This window comes from Dermacentor andersoni, chromosome 6, assembly GCF_023375885.2.
Source record: "Dermacentor andersoni chromosome 6, qqDerAnde1_hic_scaffold, whole genome shotgun sequence".
NCBI lineage: Eukaryota > Metazoa > Arthropoda > Arachnida > Ixodida > Ixodidae > Dermacentor > Dermacentor andersoni.
This window is the reverse complement of record NC_092819.1, coordinates 50,384,293-50,400,160: the sequence shown is the minus strand read 5'-3', so window position 1 is coordinate 50,400,160 and position 15,868 is coordinate 50,384,293. Positions and strand designations below refer to the sequence as shown.

The 15,868-nt window shown below is 48.0% G+C and overlaps 1 protein-coding gene across 1 annotated transcript in view; it reads right to left on the bottom strand.

The window, feature by feature from the left end:
• Positions 1-508: 508 nt before the first annotated feature.
• LOC126522933 (uncharacterized) overlaps positions 509-15,868 on the bottom strand; it is a 33,590-nt gene continuing 18,230 nt past the window's right edge. The window contains exons 2-3 of the mRNA XM_050171780.3: positions 13,649-13,797; positions 509-2,833 (exon numbers count right to left, since the gene is read on the bottom strand). Coding sequence (XP_050027737.1) covers positions 2,640-2,833; positions 13,649-13,797 — 343 coding nt within the window. The 3' untranslated portion in view covers positions 509-2,639. The remainder of the gene's footprint in view (positions 2,834-13,648; positions 13,798-15,868) is intronic.

Below are 15,868 nucleotides of genomic sequence, written 5' to 3'. Positions count from 1 at the left end.
CGATTTATGTATACCATGAACCAGCGCTTTCGATAGAACTTTTTGAACCTCGTCGAGACGATATTTTCATGGGCTACCGGCTTACCAGTTTTGCACTTTCTTACGCCGATTTGCACGATGAATAAATGGATTTGCGCAGATTTAGTTTCTTGAAAGAAAAAAAACGTATACCTTATAGCTCATCGAAATGTCCGCGCAGCCTGGTCAGCTCACTTTTCTGGAAGTTGTTCGGTTCGGGGCATATACATGGCTCTTCGTGCTAATGCACGTGGTGACTCCGATTCACGCGATGATTAAACTGGTATGTGCAGTTTGTCTGACAGCAGATGAGAATGAAAGCGCGGTGTTTCCTTGCAATTCTTACGTCCGATGTGGACCCTGTTGCGGCCCCAATTTGAACACCGTCATGGCATACATGACCTCCCTCGCTACTCGTTAAAAAACTGTGTTAGAAATGGACATGGAAAACGTGACAAATAAAATGGAGCCGTACGCCAGCCGAAGCTGATGTCAATTCAGTCATTTATTAGACTTGAGAATGAATTGAGTTCATCGCAGCCTTACAACAACTGTACATCATAATTAAAGATGACGAAGGCCGTGTCACCGAATGACATCTATAACTGATTTTAAAGCAATCTAGGATCCTAGGATTTCAGCTGTTGTATTGAGTTCACCTAGGTTGATGTGGAATGGAGACATATGGAATGCGAATGCGGCTTTACAGGGGAACATGTACGTTGGCCGTTTACAATTTAGTCGTGGTTACCCATCTGAGCAATTTTTATTGCTTTCTCGCCTTAGTGTAGTGGAAATTCGGTTTACACACTCTAAAAATGTTTACACCCTTAAGGGTGTTTTCTTGTCGCACGGGTAACACCCCTACCGTTAGTGCCCCACAGAAATTTATAGACGACGACGACGGAGCTTTAACTAGACGTGCGATGACGAAAGGCGTAGTTGAAAGCCATTAATGATTCTGCCAGCCTTGAGCGCATAGAAATTATCCGATAAGAGAATTTCACAGGGCCGTCAGAATGATGATATAGTTTTCAGCTACGTCTTTTGTCATCGCACGTCTAGTTAGAGCTTACAGCTGCGTTGTCATCCCCTATAAAGGTTTTCAGTGCCCTAGTGGCAGAGGTGTTACCCGTGCGTCAAGAAAACACCCTTAAGGGTCTAAACATTTTTATAGTTCAGGTGCCCACACTTCTGTCTTTAGCGTTTCAGTGGTACGCTACGGAGCAAATATTATGGTAATGTACGTTTGGTGCTTGGCCTGAGAGGTAATGCTGCGGGCAGCGATGGTTGCTCGGACCCTAGAGTCACGCGGTATCCAGCCTGAAAAATCTTCAAGCTCGTAGCTACCGTGAAACTATTTCTGTTTTCTCTTCAGCACAACACTCAAGCGCTCCAGACAGAAGTGTGAACGTCTGTGCTTTGACAAAAAAACGACAACATTATTTTCATGAAACAAACGAAGGACATTACTGCGTCGTGTTGACAAACAAACGCGAGATTCATTTATACTAGTAGCCACGTAACAGTGCGGTGACCTGACACACATGGCTCATCTGGGGCTGTACGCTCAATGGGTCACTTTCGGAAATATCACTTTGAGTGCACTCAGGAGTCGTTAAACTATTAGAGGCGATCAACAGTGGTCGACCAGTGCTTTTGTTGAAGCGTTGGTTCCGAAGAAATTCTTCGTTCGGCCCCTGTCGAACAATTCAAGTCTAGCCCAATCTTCCCCTGGTAATAGTATACCGATAGAACACTGACAGTACGCTAAAATTATCTAACGCTAGAATCCCCTGCCACTGCAATTTGTGAAAAAATCTTCGCGCTGACATTACGTCGCGCCAAAGTGAAATTATTCCAGAAAGTGACCGATCGACAGTATACGGGCCCAACTGGATCCTTTTTCTCTCGCACGTATTGGCACAAACCTGACGCCTGTCTGCCAACATGTTCCTTGGATATAGCTCGCGGTGCACTTTGCATATGTTGAGTGTCAGGCGCTATCGGAGAAAGATAATGAGAAGGAGAAAAGAGAGAGGGGGTGGAGGAAGGAGGAGGGCACACACAATTGTATCATCGAGTCCACGACGTTGGAAAGGTCAGCGCCGACGCGGCGGACAGATGCGTGGACCACATCAATGCGACGGTGACATCGCGCATTGCGCTCGATAACGATGGGAGGGGGAGGGGGGGGAGTGTCCGATCTATCACAGATCCACGACCGTGAACGACGAGCGAGCGAGCGATCTGTTCTCGGCACCGACGCCGTTTGTTCACCAGCTTCTCGCGACCACAACACGGGTTGACTGGCGTCGGATGCGAAGAGCGCCTTTGTTGAATGTGGCGCGCACGAGAATTGTCACCAGCGCGCGAACCGGTGCAGTGTAACGCGCAAGTGCGCGCTCCGTCGACGCCGTGTTCCGGTCTCGAACAATGGTCCGAAGCACTCTTCAGTCCAGCAGGTTGCAGCGGCTGGGCGTTGTACTCATAAATACACACACACACACACACACACGGGTGGCTGTGAGCGTTGGCCGCGGTTCGGAGGACTTGCACGGAAGACTAGCTGGCATGCACGGTGCTCCTTGGTGGTGTCGGGCGCAGTTGGTGCGGGCTTCTCAGTGCATGTTGAGCGGGACCAGGTTGGCGCAGCCCAGGTTGTCGTCGGTCAGCGTCAGCACGTCCGTGCCGTGCAGGTGGGGCGGCGTGTTGCACGTGATGTCGTTGCGCTGCGAGAACCTCTCCAGGTAGTTGGAGTTGGTGAACGCCCGGCCCACCCACGTCAGGTTGCAGTCGCAGAAGTACTGGTTATCTGCGAAGCGATACGGAAAAGAAGGATGGCATATAGTTACGGCTCGAGCACGCGCTCATCTGGGACGAAAGCGAATTTCGGTTTCGGCGGTGTGACGTCATGAACGCCTCATGGCGCGGCGATTCACGTGTCAGGTACCCCTTGCCACGTAGTTCCGTGCGAGAACTTAGTGCACGTATTCATCAAACTTCCCCTGTTGCCATCCGGAATCCAACGTAGCTGCGGCGGCGACCAAACCGTTATAATGTCAGCCACTTTCACTGATGGCGCGCACAAGAACATCGTCCAGCGAGGACACCCTATTACATGTACACAATTTTAACGCGACAGCGTTAAGAGGAAGATTCAGCTGGGGGCCTCCTATCTAAATACACGGCAAAGGCGAAATCGTTATTCTCGGCAACCGCTGCAGAAAATGAGGTTTGTTGCATTTAAAAGAAAAACTTAAAACCAAGCGAATGTTCGTTGGGAATTTTTCAGAATTGACAAAAATCGAAAATTTTCAGAAAACGGAAATATCACGTTTACGACTCTGTAACTCAGCAATGAAAAATGATATCACAATTCTGTAAATTGAACCTAATAGTCCATCTAAAGCAAAAAAACCTTATGTATGATACATGGCTTTCATATAGACCACCAAATTGTGAGTAAAACGTTTGCAATACCTTTGTAAACAACATAAGAAAATTACATAAGATGTATATTGACATATCAAATTTGACCGCTTTCGATGCTCTAATGGATGGTATTTACAAAACTGCGATATCTGTTCTAGGTGCAGAGTTAGTAATTTGTAAACTTCGTGCTTCTGCTTCATTTAACTTACCCATTTTTGAAAATACCATAGTAAAAAGTTCAGGCCCTTAATCGAAATTTTGATTAAAATCAGTCCAGGGGTTATTTCGGAAGAGGTTCTTGCGTTTTACATGTATTTGAATAGGCCGCGTCGGAGTTGGGCCCGAGCTAAAGCTTCCTCATATGGCCCCCATGGCGCAGAAGATCCTGCGTTCGTGTCGATGTCCGCTTCGACGACGTTCTCAGCATGCGAAAACTCCCGAACCACGCATCCCGATTCACGCAGGCCCTCCGCGTGGCGCACAGACGTTACTGAACTAATTGAATTTCTGAAAGCAAAATAGGTCAGGAAATTCGTAAAGTACGACTTGGAGACAACTTCCCGACATGATGGCGTCGGAATGTAATCTTAATATACAAGAAAATGTAATTCTATTACGCGGAAACTCAAACACAAACCCCTTTTCCAGTTGCCGTTTGAGGTCTGTCTGAGTAGGCGAGGCACGCCCCGCTCAGTTCCTTGCAACCCCATCCAGATGGCGCTCGCCTCCACGCATCCGTGGCAGCGGCGGCGCCCGCCGTGGGGGAAACAAAAAAGAATGGTAGGTGAACCCTGATCTTTGAATTAGGTGTATCCTAGTGGCACTCGATCGCACCTCGGCGTTGGTGTTTTTCGGGTTAAACGAGCGAACGACTTTTCCCTGGCACAGTATGCGGGCGAGGAATGAGGAAGGGCGAGGAGGAAGCGCAGCGCGCGCCACATGGCGTGGCGTAGCTCCCTATCGAGCGCCGCACGAAGCACACCTCTCCGGCGCTGACGTCAGAGCAAGCAAGCGAGCGAACGAGCAGGCACGCTTTGGGAGAGGAGGGAATGACGTCACATCTGCTCTCTATTTCTCATTAATTTGCCGGTTAAACATAATTGTAATGACGTCATTACTGACGTCATTACTTCCGCTTTCTACTGCCGGGTTTCTAGGAATTTCGCCAAAGTCGTGCTCACGTGGCGGGTCTCGAAGTCTATGGGTATGTGCGGTAACCAGTGATCTCAAATTAATTCTAATTATTCAAGGCACTTCAGTTACTCAACTTGTTACTAACATGCTCTGATATCATACCTATAATGGAACCCATGAATTTTGTACTCTACTATTTTTTATATCTTTTTCTGATTTATCTTGAATTTCGACCCCGGTCGTCTCAGGAGCTGAACCGGAAGTGCCGCACAAGAAGCAAGAGTGTCACTCGATGATCCTGCCACTAAAAAAATAAATAGAAAGCTCGCCTTTGAGCATAGCGTTCGCCACCAGCGTTTCCAGGAAAACATTACGGTTACCGTAAGCTGCACTTTCCGGGAAGCGCGAGAAGCAGTCAGGGACATTTGAATGCTATTGGGCGTTCCACTCTTAAAGGCAAAGCTTAAGCGTCCTCCAATTTTTTTGTGAATACGGGCCCGGATTCAAACGTATGCAGTTATCTTTATTGCGATAGCAATTTTATGCACACTCCAGGCCAATTTCAGTCATTGGCGTCGGCAGATAGCGGGGGAAGATAGCGCTCATCGCTTCTTCTACTCCGGCTTTACTTTCCCTTCCCTTCCCCTAGTGCAGGGTAGCAAACCGGATGGTTTAACTCTGGTTAACCTCCCTACCTCTCTCTTATTTGCATCTCTCTCTCTCTTCTCTCTCTGCTGCGGCTGCGCGAGCTGCGCATGGCGCGTCCCCGCGCGCCCTGAAGGTGGTTTTTGGAGGTTTTTGTGGCGGGTGCAAACGTTAAGCGACTCGAGAAGCCTGATCTAGGTGCGCGCTGTGTTTTCGCACACCTAGTTCGCATTAAAGCGAGAGGCAGTACGAAGGGCGATTCGCTCGCCGCTGCTGCCGCTTTTCATCGCGCCAGAGTTGTAACAGCAGTGAGGTGCGTACCTGTTTTCTCGTGCAAGTGTGAAACGGTGCTTGTTAATTTAGTTAGCGAGCGAATGTTTCATGCGGTTTAAACGGTCGATAAAAACTACTAACCTTAGTTCGTATAACTGTCGAATAATTTGCTATCGCATCAATGCTTCGCCTTGCAGATGAAACTGCTATTTCTTTCTCTCTCAAAGTCTATACGCCATTTCGGGGCAGTTCTTTCAGTACAGACGCGAAATACATGTTTTAAAAAACTGAATAAAGGAGCTACGGTGCGAACACTACGAGTAATGCAATAAACTCTATAACCTCAAGCTATGCCTTGTTTCACGTTAAGCACTGCGATGAAACGAACACAGCCCTTGAATATTCGAAGGTTTAAACATACCAAGCTCAGTATTTGAGATAAAGTGTCATTTAAGGAATATGTAAACCTCTCAAGAGGGCGCGTACGGCTGGGAGCAAGCTCATATTTCCTTGCCCAAATACATGTGATAAACAGGAAGGCTGTGACTAGACAACTGCTGAAACGACATGAATGAAATTTTCTATATTTAATACAGAGGAGAGTGTTTGGAGCATAATATTGAGTTAGACTAAATTAGTTTACAAACATTCAAAAAATGTTAAATTAAAAAAAAAATACGAGGACACCAGGTGTTTAACCATGCAACGAAAACCAATAATGCTATTTTTTTTTTATGCTGGAATTCTAGTATTGTAAATTGCTTTACATAGTGAGACATGGTTAATAAGCGTTTTAATTACAAAGTGGTGCGCTCAGCGGCGACAGTATAGCGGAGATATCATGTGATAAACGCACTTGTCGCGCCTACAAAATATAGTGTCCAGAGGTGTGCGTCACGCTAGCGTGGCCGTCTTTGGCAGGAACGTGTCAAATCCTCTCTATAGGTTTTTACTGGTTCACTCGCCGCAGTGTCTACGTAGCTGTGGCTTTCTGCCGCTGAGCATGGCCGCGGTGCACGAATTCTGACGGAGATGGAATGCGAAGACGCGTGCTCATACCGCGATTTGGCTGCACGTCAAAGAACCCCAGGTGGGCAAAACTAACCCTAAGCCCATCACAACGGCGTTTCATTTGATCGATTCGATGAGTGGTACAGCAAAGCTCCATAGGTCTGCTGCGAGAATTCTCTTTGACGCGTTCACTATTAAGAATATACGGTGCACGTAACCAATGACCTTACGATCACGTCGTTGGATACGAGATGTCGGCGTGCAAAGCTGATTGTGCACTAAGCACTGCCGCAAGGACATGCGCAAGCTTATCTGCAGCTCCAGGTGTCGCAACACCGGCTTTAGCAACTCCGCGTGATCGTCAGCACCGTAATCACACCATTTTGCGGTTCAATAAGCTCTCTGCAACGCCGTTTTCTATACTGGGCGCAGTGCATGATAAGGCTATCTATGCATCGGGTCTCGCAACACCCCTTCGGCGCAGTGGTTCCGTAACGGCTATACATGCGGTGACGCTTACATTGCGGATTGCACTGACATACGGGCGCACTTCAAAACGGAAAGGGGCGCTTGTCACTACCAGAGGCACGCGTGCCGAAAGATTTCAAAGATAAAGCATAAAGCGAGATGGCCAGTGCTTGTGCGCTAACGACCATTCTCTTGTACAGAGTGCAGTTCAATAAAAGACGGTCTTCATGTGGCTTGAATGCCCTGTCCTCTTGGCATTCTGCGCAGGAGGCCGAGGGTCCGATTCCGTTGGTTGCATTCTGACGCAGGAGGAATGCAAGAATGCTATATATAGAGTGTACTTACAGTTATGTGCACTATAAAGGATTCTAAAGAGCACGTGTGTTGTCTTGGAACGTCGAAACCTGTAATTCAATTTCTTTCTATCGCGATAGTAATCACATGGACACTCCAGGCGCGTTTATGCCGTCGGCGTCGCCGTGAGGTTCCGCACAAAGTACGAGAAAGATAAAATCGTAGCCGCGTGCCGTATGCTTGGTGCGCGAGTAAAAGCGTGCGAGGGTGAGCCGGCGATCGCAGCACAATCTCGCGCAGGCAGCGGACAAAAGCAGGGAGGAAGCGCGCTGCCTTCCGCCGCGCGCAAGACTTCGCGGGTGGGGAGGGAGGAGGGGGCGCGTTATACTACGAGCGGCCCCGCTGTATCTTGAAAACCATCTGCGATGGGTACAGAGTCCGCGCTGCGCAGCGGTTGCTCGGCTTACTTTGCATTTATTCGAGTGGCAGCACGAAGGTGAATTGACGGCTTGCAAAAATGGTGTTGCGCATGCGCGAACACGGATGTCACGTGCGCCTTCTAAATGGTTACATACGAGAAGTGCAGTCGAGAGAACGGCGAGCCGTTTGAGATTTTTCCCTGAGCGAAGAACCACCGTCGTATTAAGACAAACAGCTCTGTGAAACTTTACTTTGTAGCAGATGGGCCATATTAGCACGGTAAACTATCCTAAGCGGAGCATCACGCTCGGCCCGCCGACTTTGTTGGCAGCCGCCGATCGCTCGAGCCGGTAGGCCTAGATCTCGGTTGTCGAAGCAACAGCCGACGGCGCTTGCCACGAAAACACCGCTAGTCATAAAGCGTTTATTTTCGTGAGCATTTTAGAGTGTGCACAATTATGTCGTGGATAAATGAATATAGAGCTGGTTATCTTTATACTAGCTCTGTCGGCAGCAAAGAGCAAACCGGGCGAGTCGCCTTGCACGGTGGTCACTGCGTGCGGCCAATCTGCGTAACCAAGTGTGGTCACTCGGCGAGACATCGGCAGCGTGTTTCGACGACGTATACTCCGCTCTTTGTTGAAGGAGTGCATGTCACTCGCACTAGTACCGTTCTGGCATCAGGTAGCAGTCTCCAAATATATATATTTAATGTAGTCTTCTTCCTTCCGTGCTGAGCCTCGACGAGCCAGGCGAATAGCGGCAGCTTTAGAAAGCAGATACTGCTACACACGATCAGTTTGAATGGTACGCTTCGAGAAGTCGGAGGTCCATGTCATGTACGAAAACGGGAACGGAGTGACGGCGTCTTCAATTATTTTTGCCGCAGTGAAGAACACACGCGGCTGCCTGCGCAGAGGTCAGGCAGATGCCGAGAAACGAAACTCACTTTCTAGTCACATACTCTCGCACGCAGAGCGCTGAAGCTTCGCCTGTTGTGCGACAGGCGGCGCTCCCTATTTTGCAAACCGCCAATTCGCTCGCTGCTACTGCCGCCTTTCCTCACTGCAGCGTTTTGACAGCGAGTTTCCGCGGTCATCGAGTGAGATGTGTTCATGTTTGCTTGTGCGCGCGTGACGCCATGCTTGCTAACTTAGTTATTCTGCCTATGTTTAAGAGTTTACACGGCCGATAATACTACATATCCTTACTTCGTATAGCTATCCACTAATTTCCTATCGCAATCGATGCGTCGCCTTTCGGACGAAACTGCGACTTTTCTTTTCTTTATTTTTGAGGATTATCCGTGGACGTTGCATTTAACAGCTGTCTCTACGCAGAATACTGTGACGGACAGCACTGCGAAATGCCGCCGCCACGCCTCCTGTCACGTGCCTCTGTACGTCACACTGCTCCTCCTCACCGTCGCTCCCGCTCTGACATTGTCGAAGGCCGTTTTAATCTGCACAATGCTAACGCGTGAAAACCCCGACGAGGACGTAATCTCCATTGCTATCAGGAACGCAATTTTTGGCAGAGCCTCGGTGCATACGCCGCAGTTCTCCGTCGATTCCCTCGTTTTGCTCAATAGCAGCGCAACGCAGACAAAGACGAGAGGGAAAGGGCCCTGACTGGGCGCGAACTTTCAACAGTTTTAGTTCAGTCAAAAGACGGCAGTTCAAACAAGTTTCTTGATATAAAAACACGGCGTAAGACAAAAAAAAAAAAAAGAAACGAGAGAGAGAGCACTGTGGAGAGGTTTTCGTCTATACTGAAAGGTTTATTGAGTTACGATTGCCTCCTACTTATCTGCGCGAAAGGATGAGAGAAAGAAATAAAGATGAGCGAGAGAGAGAGAGAGCAAGTCAGATATGGCATACATCAAGGCACGCGCCTGGACTGCAGTACTTGTGCGCAGAGATAAGATGACAATGCCCACGAATTTTTGCATCTTGGCTATCTTTTTATCTCGATTGCACTGCAATGACCTCGCTAATTGCCCAAGCGTGCCGACATGTCCTCATAGGCCCAATCGCGTGCTCTCATTTGCAGCTGCACCGGCGCGCGTAGGCGCGCTATGCCAGGCCTGCGGGTCGTCTGATAAGAATGACAACACTTATGGCGCTGAGAAGCAGAATAAGAAGAAGCAGAAGAAGAAGCTGGATCCAAAATCACACCACTGTTCCTCCGCATGTGGCCAGAAGTAGCTATGTCGTAACGCTGTAATCATGAACAATTCCTCCGAAGTGAAGATGCCAACTGACAGATGGTAACCCGCAGTGAGATAAAAGTTCTTCAAACAGAGGTAAAGTGCCTCAGATGGGCTGCCGATGCTCCGATAGGTGGACCTACATTTGTCAAAGGTCGCCTTGTCATCCTTTGGTCCAGACGGGTTTCGGCACTCAAGGCCTTAAGGGCTCTGCTGAAGTTTCTTTAACGGCTTCTAAATTGTGCGGCCGGCTTTGAATGTTGTAGGGCGTAGCATAGCGTTATTGTGTGAATTTTTCTCATTTTTTTCTTCTTTCTCCTTTTATTCCCTTCACCCCTCTCCCCAGCACAGAGTATACCCAGCCGGTACTTACACTGGCTAACCTCCCTGTCTTGCCACCCCTTTTGTCTCTCTCTCTCTCTCTATCCCTCTCTCTCTTGGCGATTTAGGTTTAACGGGACAGCGACATCACGTGACGTCACTCTACTAACCCGCTAACCCTAGCAGGCCAAGGATAACAAGGCCGCCTTTGACAAAGATAGATCCATCGGTCGAAACACTACCTGTCTTTACGTGACACAATTCACTCCGGCTTATGCAGCTATTATGCCACAGCATGACTGATTCGTGTAACTTATTGAGGCCAAAATCTTCACCGGTGCTCTGAAACTGCAACACGCTCGCAGTTCTCGCGTTCCGCCAGCCGTCGGAATGCGCCCACAGTGGCAGGAGATCGAACCCACGACCTAACTGCGGTCAGAAACGGAATGCTATAGCCACTGAGCACCACGAGGAGTTTCAAGCACTTTGCGTAGTCCTTCATCGCGGCAACCTTTATTAAAAGATTTATTTTCGCATTCTTGTGACCCCACAAGTTAATGCACGCGCGGACTTTAAGAAAATAAATTTAAATAATGCAGTTTTACATCCCTAACCCCCGCAGTGGGTCATGAGGGTTTGTCGTACGGTGCCGGAAGGCCCCGGATCAATTTTGGCCGCACGAGGTTCTTTCACGCGCGTCCAAAGCCAGGTACATTCACGAGGGTTCTCGCATTTCACTCCCATCGAAATGAGACCGTCGCGGCAGGCAATCGAACCCGCTACCTAGTGTAGATCGAAATAACGCCACAGCCACTCACTAAAATAATTTACACCCTAAAACGTAAGAAAATTGTGTAAGTCTGTCCATAACTCACATCCTTACACCCTTTTTTTGGATGTAAGGGTGTGAGTTACAGACTGATTTACTCCCTTTTTTTACTTTAAGGGTGTAAATTGTTTTACAGTTTAAGCGACAACAGCGGGTGGACTTGAAAAATGAAGAACCAAGAAAACGACTATATAGCGAGCCGTAGCTTTTAATTAGGGTATATCGCGCAACAATGCCAAAATGTCGTCTTTATCAAGGTACTTGACGCGACAAGAGCGTATGCGCGTGAGGATTTCCCCGAAACTTGCAGCAGCGCTTGCAGCTGTGTGAGAGAGGCGTGGCGTTAGGCCGTTATCTGAATACCGTCGCTGCCAATAGACAGAGATGCGACGATGAAGTGACATTGAATTGAAATGGCCTTTCGGCTGCTTCAACTCGTGACTCGGGCAAGCCCTTGTGACCGTGACGTCGTGACGTAAATTGCTATATTAAGCGCTCGAGTGTTCCGCCTTGATAGCAAGAAGCCATTAAAGCGACCGCATGATGAGCCTGGCCTGAAGAGCGCGACCGATCGAACGTGTCTCGTGGTTTGCCGCGATTTCGGCACGGCCGTCATGTGCAGTTCTGATGAAAGAGAAAGAGTAAGATCGTTCGACGCTACAGGACAATCAGGGAAGCCCCTTGATGCAACGAGGTCACTCCGTGATAATGCGCGCAAAGAAAAATTTCCGTAGCAACGTTTCGCAACGGACAGAAATTCAATCACAAAAGGAAGAAAGAGGAAATCAAGAGAGAAAGGCATGGAGGTGTACCGCAACTGACAATATGGTTTGCTGCTACCCTACACAGAGGATGGAGAATGTTGAAAGACAAGGTAAAAGTCGATATATATATATATATATATATATATATATATATATATATATATATATATATATATATATATATATATATATATATATATATATATATAGAGAGAGAGAGAGAGAGAGAGAGAGAGAGAGAGAGGGAGAGAGAGAGAGAGAGCACCGACACACGATCACGGTTGGTCACGATCACGTGCTCTCAACAGCAGAACGCCATAGCTAGTGATCTCTCTCGGTGGGTTTCACGCTGCTTTGCTAAAAGCGAAGCGAAATGCAAATGGTCCGATACAAATCTATATTGCATTTTAAAGCGTGTTGTGCTCACAACTGCGCTATCGCGCAATTTTTTTTTTTTCGTAGACTCTAAAATTGGCGACAGCACCTGTGTTTGAATTTTCGTGCGTTTGCGTTAGTTATCCATTGTTATTTCCGCGTCTTTCCTTCCCCCTTACCCTTCCACCAATTGTATAGGGTAACAAACCACGCAGAAGCGCCTTTCTTCCGGTAGACGTAAATGTATAGCCCCCTCCCCCTAGACGTTAGTGGCTTATACCCACTCTGGGGGATTGGCCAAGAACCGGGTAAAGTGATGTAACAATAAGAAAAAAAAAGAACGATAAAATAATCGCAAAGAATTGATGAACAGGAGGTATCTATGGGAAGTAATAGGCAGGATTCTAGCTTATGATTTTAAATAAATGTAGGAATAAATGAAAACAAAAGTACACCTATTATAATGAATTTTGTGGAAATATAACAAAACCTTAAGTTTTGATTTTATAGTAGAAATCCTTCTGACCTCGCAATAAAATCCTGGATGACATCGCCAACCTTCCTGTCGCTGTGCCCGAAGGTCGAGGCCCCCAAAGATAGCAAATTTTGAACATTTAAGTCTGATCTAAGAAGGCGGAACAGCGTTTCCAATGTCCTTTTTCGCAGTTCAGAGTATCTTTGACAATCAATTATAAAATTATCTATTGTTTCATATGTTCCCCACAGGAGGGACAGTTCGGTGGGGTAGCCAGACCAGCTCTGTGTCGGTAAAAATTTAGCAATGGAATTCGGCAGTGTAGTCTAGTGATTGTGACTTCAAGTGCTTGCGGTTGACAGAGTTTACTACCCCAATAATGTGGCAAATAGTGAAAATCTATAGTTAAAAAAGGGGCGTGAAATTCACGCAGCGTCATTTGTCTCGAAAATCTCGCCCCTACACATGAAAGCTGATGCCGGTATAGGGTTTCAATGACTGGGCAATTGAGGGGCGCTTTCGCCAACAAACCTGCCATTTCTTTTAGAATTAGGACCTTGTGTCCTGACACCCAAACCTCTCTGTCCTGACACCCAAATATAATCAAAGCTAAATGAGGGAGCACAAACTATTTGAAAGCTCGCAAAACCTGGGAGCCATCAGAAGCAGTGAAGGAGGAAGGAGCAAAGAGGCAGAGAATCCGTCACGACCACTTCCGGTTAACCTGCCTGCCTCTCCCACCCCGTTTCTTTCTCTTGTTCTCCTTTCCTCTCTCTGCAATCAATCAATTAATCAGTTGGTCGGTTAATCAGTCAGTCAATTGATAGGCTTATCAAACAATCTATCCACCCTTCAAAAGAAACCTAACGTCACCGAAATCAACCACTCACTTCCCCAAGCGCCGGCTTTCTGTCACGGCAAAGGTGGGAACCCTGCTGTCTCCTCCCATATAGAAGGCAAATCATCGGAGCACTTACTGCTCATCTCGAGTAGCCTCAGGTTCCTGAGCACGGGAGCCATGGAGCTCTCGGAGAGCGTCTGCAGGCAGTTGTTGCTCACGTCCAACAGTGTCAGGGCGGGCATGTCGTTGAACATGTCCTCCGGCAGCGAGCGGATTCGGTTGTGCCTGCGGCGGAGGACAGCGGAGTGAAGGTCACACACACCCGGAAGCGTTACAGAACGACGGCGACGCTTTCAAACCAAACTTTAACTCAAATGAAACTTCATCCCAAGATTCGGTACGTTGAGGGCCATAAATGAAAGCCGGGGGAGGGAGTCGGATTTCATCCGTGATTGCGATTTCAGCGCGACAAGAGTCTATGATGGGTGCGGGAAGAATAAGTGCGCTTGCTGTCGGGCGAGAGTCACAGCGACGAGATTGAGATCCTGACTTTAATGAAAAGTTGGAGGTGTGTGAATGCAAACGACGGTGCGGGAAATGAGGTGTTTGTAACTTCTGCAATGTTGAATCAAGTGCTATAGATTGCTGAGGTGCCAGGTTCCGTCAGATTTTGCTACAGTGCGCATTATCTTCTATCTCTCCTTCTCCTTGTATTTTCCTCTCCCTTTCCATTCCTTTGTGCAGGGTGGTCAACCAGGCGCGGTCCTGCTTAACCTCCCTGCAGATCACTTATCATTTTGTCTTTCTCTCTCAGGAGGTATGTGCCTGGCGGATGGCGCGCCATGCAATACGAGGTGTTGGGTGCGAAGTACGGTATTTTAATCGACAAAAGCTTTTTACAATGTAAACAGCAGGGTGGAGAAGGTGACAATCAGTAAGGCCGAAGTTAGAGGAAGGAAAGGCGCGAAGGGTAGATCGCGATTTTATCGGAACAAAATAACTCCGTAATGGCACAAACTTATAAGTTACTTATGAGTGCGATATCTAACTCCATTTTCGAGTGTTATCGGGCCCCGCAGTGGGGTATGATACGAATTTGTTAATTCAGTATATCTGTAAGCAAGGCCTTGGTGGGGAGAAAGAAGGAAGAAGAATACGCACATCACGACCGATATCGAACTCGTGGGCGCCGCTTTAGAAGCTCTGCGATTAATATATTCACCCACAGCGCGATTAAAGCACCGCGTGGGTCGACTGCGGAGTGAGTTCGCTCCAATTGGGCGCAAGCAGGGTGTACGCTGTACGCCGTCGAGGGGTGCAATTTTGTCACGCAACAATTACCGCCATCAGCTAATACTGCGCGCATGTCATTGTCTCCAAACACTGCGCATCCTGTACTTTACGCACCCTACATGTATACTACCCATCACGTGCTTTACGGGACGCATGAGACGCCATGCGCGTCTACGTCGCGGGATGCTATTCTCGACCGTCAAATTCGGCCACATTCCAGGGTGACAATTTGCCGGGGTTTGAGAATTCGGAGGGGAGAATTCGTCGCCTTAGTTGTCAGCTGTGATTGGCTCTGAACAGAGCTGCTTCGGCCCCTCTCATTGGCTCAAAATGCCAACATGGCGGAAGTCCATCCGCCAGCGATCCCGTATATAGCGCTCCCGGCAGGTAAGTGCCGATTTTACAGAGCTGAAGAAAGGAAGTACAATAAAAGTTGATAGTGCTGGTCGTGGAGTGCCAAGAGATGGTCAGAACTACACCCCATAGGTACAGAACTATTTAAAGACTTATGTGTATGTATTATAGAGCACTGCATATGCGCTTTCTCAAAATACAGCGGCAGTGACGTCAGTGGTCGCTTCCGGAAGCTGCAGTGGAGCCGTCGCCGGGGCCTGCAATGTGGCCGTCGGCTATTGGCACAGCCCACCAAACCATCGCGCTGTGCTGTGCCACAACCCCGATCATCATCATTACCAGGGTATCTCCTCACTGTCCTGCTATTTTCCTAGGAAATATCTTTCCGGGCGGCTTAATAACGGGCCTGGCTGTAAAATTTTTACGAGTGACCAATCGCCGTTTTCGCTTGCATAATATGACAGCGAGAAAGGTCAAATAACGCAAACTCAGACTAGGGCAAGAACGTGCAGGACACAGGGTTAAGACACTACACCACTTCGAACTAAGCTAGTTCCAACACATTGGCTTTTATAAACCTACAAACACTGCAAAAGAAGGTGAAGGTATCTAAATAAGCGCCAACCCACTTAGAACGAAGCTGCCGACAACCGCCAGTGGGATTCGAACTTCCCTCGTTTCGGCAACTTGCGCCCGTCAGCTGCGGACG